The sequence below is a fragment of the Halyomorpha halys genome, unplaced genomic scaffold (assembly GCF_000696795.3).
Source record: "Halyomorpha halys isolate HHAL.00 unplaced genomic scaffold, Hhal_1.1 Scaffold890.1, whole genome shotgun sequence".
NCBI classification, from domain to species: Eukaryota; Metazoa; Arthropoda; class Insecta; order Hemiptera; family Pentatomidae; genus Halyomorpha; species Halyomorpha halys.
In genome coordinates this window covers 270,933-277,726 of record NW_027106803.1, presented here as the reverse complement: position 1 = coordinate 277,726, position 6,794 = coordinate 270,933, and the positions used below count along the sequence as shown (strand labels likewise).

The following is a 6,794-nucleotide window of genomic DNA, read 5'->3' as shown; positions in this document are numbered from 1 at the left end:
AATGGATTGTAAAAGGAAACTGTAGGGGGAAAAAAATTGTTTATTATATCTTATTATTGTATCTCTTTTTTTCTGATTATACCATGTATGTGTAATTTATATATGTCCGATTACGGATTAATAAGTATGCTGTGTGAGATAGCAACCTAATGTATTTAGGCAGCATAGATAAATAAAGTATTTCTCTCTCTCTCTGCCGATTAAATATCATTGAATATTTAACTTTTTACTTATATAGTGCAATTATATTTGATTATTACAACAAAATAACAAGTTTGTTGATAAGGTTGTAGTAGATGGTATAAATTGAATAATATTAGAATAAGTAAAACAGTGGATAAAAATAGGTTCATAAACTAAAATATGTTTTGACAGAGTCAGAGTAACTTTTTAATGACATTGATAGCAGTGATATAAAGAAGATATCCTTGAGAATGTCCGTAATGGCCGAAACGTAGGAGTTATAAGAAAATAAACATGTTGAGACTATATGAATACTTTTTAATATAATTGATAATTGTTCAGACAAAATTTCACATGCACAATTCATATCCATATGTAAATATTACAACTACTACCCTTATAAAGATTCGTGTCATAAACTACTTTTTATTACGGTAAACTGGCTTTATTTTGAATACTGGCAGATATCTGTACATCTAATATTTGCTGAGATATAATTAATCACAATTCTTCAAAATTCAAAATTCCGAACTACTAAAAATAAACATTTTGTGAATTTATTTAGTCAAATATCATGAAAACTATTACTCCTACGATGATAAATGTTACACACTACTTTATAGTACATTTGACTACCTTAAACTTGAGTGCTTGCAGACATTTGTACGCTAATGGTTCCTGAGATTTATGTTATATAAATAAAACACTTCGTCCGAATAACTAGAAATTAATGTTTGGTGCATTTATTTTCGCAAATATCATGAAAACTTCTACTCCTACTAAGATATTTGTTATAAACAACTTTATGGCACATTAAACAAGCTTTAATATGAGTGCTAATGGACATCTGTACGTTAACGTGTTCCTGATATATAGATTTCCCTAAATAAATTCACCAACTACTGATTTTTCAGTGCATTTTATGTAAAATGATGCTTTTTAAAAAAATATATTTCGCGAACTAGGAAACGTAAATAGTTTTATTAGGGCTCATATTTGGGTAAATTTACTCTACTTTAAATGATGTTCTATTATGTGTTCTAGTATTGTTGCTAGTTTTAAATTCATAGAGCTCCGAAAGAAAAATTATTTTTTTTTTTAACGTTTTGAAATAGCGGCCATTTTTAATATCCCCTAACTACACTTGGCAGATTCATCAATTTTGACTTATAATGATGCATAAATTTCATTGAAGTAATAAAACATTGGGGTGAAATAACTTGGGCTCTTGTACTATGAGTGAGGGAGAAAAAGTGACTCACTGCCTGTGAATAAGTGAATGAACGCACCAGAGGTTGTATGATATTTAGATTCGAAATATAAGTTACCCGCATTAACAAAAAAATTGATGTTGTGCTAGTTTTATGCGTAAGATTTTTGTGATTTAGAACTTTCCTTTCTGTGTCATAGACGTTTAAAGTCACTACATTGAATTTCTTGTCAAAGATGGTAAAAATTGTTGTTCTTGCATTGTCGGTTTCAAGTATGTGCCCTGAACGAATTTAATTATTTTAGGCTCTAATTCTATGCAGAATTTAATTCATTATGCCATAACATTTTCGCAATGAGGTACCATTTAGGAACTACAGGCAAAAAACAAAAAGTCATAAGATTTCGTGTTTTTCTGGCTTCCAAAAATTCTCCCAAAATTGAATTCGTTAGCTTTCTTTGTTTTGACGTGTTCGTGTTGTACATACAGAGAAAACAATCAGCTGTAATTTGACGGATCTTAAAGCTGTTTACCTTCACTTTTAGAGTGGATGAATTTAAATTAAATGAAACATCTATCTTTAATTTATTGGAAGTTAATAACTAACATGTTCTTAAGATATTTAAAATCACGTAATTATTATCATTACTTTGATATGTACAAGATCAAGACTGATATGTTTTGATATTGGAATGTGTAAAAAGGAAGACGTGTTCATTGCAACACACCTGTTGAGCATTTCCCAACAGAATGTCGTTTATGAAATACTCTCAGGCGGGTCTGTAAGAAATAATTAAAAACAAACACAACATATGGCAAATTATTTAAAATGTAAAAAAAAACATTTTGTCTAAATATATACCCACATTTTATCTATAAAATTGTTTTTAAATATGTAACGTGTTATTTATGTTTATGCATAAAATTTATATAATTTCAAAAATATATGCGACTAGCTTTTTTTTTTTTAATGATAAGTTATTTAAATGAAATGTTAATAAACAATTTGATAAAACTTTATATAAAGAACTAAACTAATTGATGAATAGAAGTGCTTAGTATTGAGGACAATACTATACATCCAAATGACCAGGGTTGTCATTAACACCACCTTATATAGTGGGTTAATGATTCTAAGCAGATATATAAATGAGTGGCTCACTTCATTTCTCTTTCATACTTTCATTTGGTCATCCAAAGAGTGGTGGGGACCTTTGTGGGCCAGGTTTACTATCAGTCAGTCACTGGTTTTTGAGGCAACACCTTCATTGAGCAATCTGAGGGCCACCATTAACCACAACTTCGTTGTTATATGAGTCGGTGTTCAAAGATAATATTTTTTTTTTTTAATTTATTTTATGTCCGTATCTTTTAACTATTGTTTTCTCACTTATTTTATATTTTGTTATATAGTTCAGATATAATAATGGCAAGGATATACCAAATAAGTAAAATCAAAGAAATATTCATCATATTTTGCATATTTCAAGTATCCAATACACTACCAGTCAGTGACACAGCCACGAGCAGTGTTCTCAGGCAGAAGAGGGATGTAAATATATTACAGGATAAATTGATTCAGACTCTGCATGTAAGTTTCATTTATTGCAAGTAAAATATTTAATTAATTTAAATTAATTCAAATTTTTATTTTCCAGCCAGAGCCCATTTTGGATACCATAAAAGAAAATGAAAGATGTTGCAATTTACAACAGCATCCTGTTGGTAAAAAAATTCTTTCAGCTATTGAACAGGTGACAAGTGTTGTTGCAAATGCAATTCAGGTATATTTAGCAATTAATAATGGGTTTTAAATTAATATTTTGTTTCCAAATCTTATAAATATTCTTTCTTGTACATCAAATTAGGAGTCCAATACCAGTTAATAATTTTAAAGCTAAGAATTTATTTCTTTATTCCATTCTTTTAAAAGCAATTGAAGAACATTCTATGAGAAGTCAATATATTCACTTTTGGAAAACTATTATAAAAAATTATAACTAGAGCATTTCACATACATTATTTCTTTTTAATAAACCCAATAATATTTATATGTAGAATTTTTTTTTAACTTTTTGTAGAATAGACCTCAAAAGTCAAAATTTCAGCCCCATTGGCTATCTTAAATACATTTGAAAATCATTATATGCATTTATATACATATATGAATATTTATGAAAGAAATATTTATATATAAGTGAAAAAAATAAATAACTGCAAAGCCAAACTTCAATATCTTCAGACCTACCTATGCCAAACAGTTATATATATTTATTTAAAAAACTGAAATCAAATTTGTGTGCTTTATAATAACAATAGCAATGTGATAAGTAAATTATTAAATAATGAAGGATACATTGTCAGTTGTGTCAATGAATCAGTAATATTAATAATTAGTTTTCATTTTTTTTTACTTTTAGTTAAGTCAGATATTAAACTGATTTTTGAACCTTCAAGTTTATTTATCTGTAATAAATATTTTATGAAAATTATGCTGTTACAGGCACCAGTAGAAAAAGTTAATGCTGCCTCTGCAAGTATAACAGACTACTTGAACCAAATTGGAGCTAAGTTAGTTGGATTGCAGAAGTAATTTACATGAAAAAACTAGTCAAGTGTTTAGCTTAGTGTTTACCATTGGTAAATCCCATGACATCTAATGTTCATTTGGAAATTAATAATAGTACAGTAAATATGCAATTGTGATTATTAATTTAATTTAAATGTGATTATTTTATGACTAAAAGATATCCATGTAATTAAGACTAAGAGCTAAAGCATATCTTTATTTTAGAAATGATGTTTACATATTAACTTTAGTTTTTACAAGTACAAAAAATGTTAAGATCATGTGAAAAACCACTCTCTTACACAAATTACCATTTTTGTTATATTTATTAATATTTTTATATAATTTGATTGTAAATAAATTATTATTATTTAATTTTATTAGAAATAGTAATTTTAAAATCAACCTCCTTTATTATTTACAAATTTATAGGCTTGACCCACAATAGACAGGTGGTTCCAGTTCCAGTTCTCTGATAAAAGGTGGGTCTATGGAACCCTGGCATATTACTTGTTTACATTTTGTAGGATATATTTTGGTAAGTGAAAGTAAAAATTATTTACATAGTATACATTCTATATATTGTGTATTTATTTATATAGAAATGGAGTATGTAATCTAAAAAAAAAATAATAATAATAAATTAATTCAGAAAACCAAATATTAGACAATTAAATATAGCTATAGGTCCCACAGACCCACCATTATTGCTGTGGGTTAAAAAGAACATGTTACAATACAATGACAACCTTGAATAGAGATTAATATATCATCAGTTAGTTAAATGAAAAAAATATCTGTTTACTTTGACTTTCCTTGCCACTTTGCTTAGAGTAATGCTATAATTCTCTGCTATGCAAATATTGTTTCATGAAGATTTTAATTTTTGTTTTTTACAGCTTATATTATTAGACGATTTAATTATCCTTCAAATGAGCATCTGGAGTTTCATGTTCCGAGAGATATGTAAATTTAAAAAACAGTGCAAAATGCTTTTAAAGACACAAACTTCTATAAGCCAAATACTGGTCCGATTTGAGCGATTTTTTTGCTCTAAAATGAATATACTCGTTGAACATTACACTTCGAAAATTTGGCCAACAATTTTCTACACACCGGGTGGTAAGGAAAGTAAAAACATGAATGCAAAGCCGTATTAATGGGCGAAACTAGAATATGCTACAGGATTGAGTAAGAGAATTCGTTCGTTGACGAAAGGAAATTTATTGTTAACAAACGTATTTCTTTTAGTTTAAGTTATTGTGTAACGGGGTATAATTAATCACAACAGTCGCGCGCCGATTATAATTGTAAACTTTTTTTCACTATACAATGTCAGGATGAGGGGCAGGAGTACTACATGCCACCTCCGCCTGAACAGGGGCGTCCCAACGACTTATTGGTGGGAAGCGAAATGAACATTAATTGCCCAACGTTGGAATCAAGCCACACTATTCCAAATCAAATATCTTCAGCATGGAAAAATTAACTTTCATACCGTGTCTGGAAAAAAAAACAACCCATTTACCAGTATGATTTAATAAAGTGGATTATCTTAAGCTGAAAAACAAAAATAATCTATTTCATTATACCTTTTTTATAATTTCATTTGAATTAAAATGATGGAGATTTCGATATTTATCCGAAATATTTATTTTTAATCAAAATCGAGTAAATGCCGACTGTTACATAAATTATCGAGAATGGGTGAGAACCAAAGAAGAACCTCGATACTGCTTGTTCAATTACTACTAGTATAGAAATGTATAAAGGGAATTAATAGACTATGATAGAGAAGATATCTTCATTTCTTGGATCTAGAGTTACAGCGAAGTCAGACTGTTAATACAAGAACTCATCGATAGCAGGTAACTGAAAAATAACTTCGATATTACCACAATGCTGGAGGAATCAGTTAAGTACAGGTAAGTTAAGAACCATTTATATCTAGGGAATCAGTCTCTGGACGTTGTTAAAGAATAGAGAATTGAATGAGGATAGTACCTGTATCCAAACCTTGCGGAATATGAGTGGATAGAAATAGTGTCCGGACCTCGTAGGAAACATGACTGATAGGAACCCTCTTCAGATATAATAGAAAAGGAAGGAGGCATGATAATCTAGTGAGCTTTAGAAATACTGGATTAAGAAAGTGATGTCCTGAAACCACCTCGAGTTGAATGTTACTCGATATCTCAGTCCAATATGTCCATATATATATTAACATTGATTACATGACGGGTCTTTCGTTATTATTAATTTAAGTCCGTATAGATTTTGTTTATTTATTTAATATTTTACATTATTTATTTTATGCATACAAATTAATTTAATTAGTCCAGAAACAATAAAATACATTGTTATTTGACGCTTTTGAGGCGAAGATCTTGTTCTCCCTCCAGGAGTGGGCGCAGCTTCTAGTTTCAAGTATACCAACCGAGCAGAATATGAATCAATGCACTAAATATGGAGTCCAAATCGCTAAAAACATATTGCGAGAGTGGATCCATATTCTAAGACGTTTAAAATGTTCTGAGATAAAAATTAACTCATAAGTGGATTAATGAGAAAAAAACTGACAAAAACTATTAATATGATATTTGAAGAGTTCTAATAACCATGACCCCCAGTTTCTCAAACAGCAATGGATAACTTAGCATTGAAATGAATGATTGGCTAGTTATCAATTGTTACAGAATTTCTTTTGGTGTCTTTAAATTTAGAAATAAATACATTTTAAAAAAACATAACGTAAAATAAATAAATCATTAGGTTATTTTTAGAGGGAAGTATATTATGCAAACACAGAGGTACAGCAGTTTTAAGAGGTCA

At 29.0% G+C, this 6,794-nt stretch overlaps 1 protein-coding gene across 1 annotated transcript; it reads left to right on the top strand.

The window, feature by feature from the left end:
• Window positions 1–2,566: 2,566 nt before the first annotated feature.
• Window positions 2,567–4,349, top strand: LOC106686855 (uncharacterized). The gene is made up of 4 exons (XM_014430425.3): window positions 2,567–2,709; window positions 2,807–2,984; window positions 3,052–3,177; window positions 3,897–4,349. The coding sequence occupies exons 2-4, from the start codon at window positions 2,820–2,822 to the stop codon at window positions 3,984–3,986; spliced, it is 381 nt and encodes a 126-aa protein (XP_014285911.1). The 5' UTR covers window positions 2,567–2,709; window positions 2,807–2,819; the 3' UTR covers window positions 3,987–4,349.
• The last annotated feature ends 2,445 nt before the right edge of the window (window positions 4,350–6,794 follow it).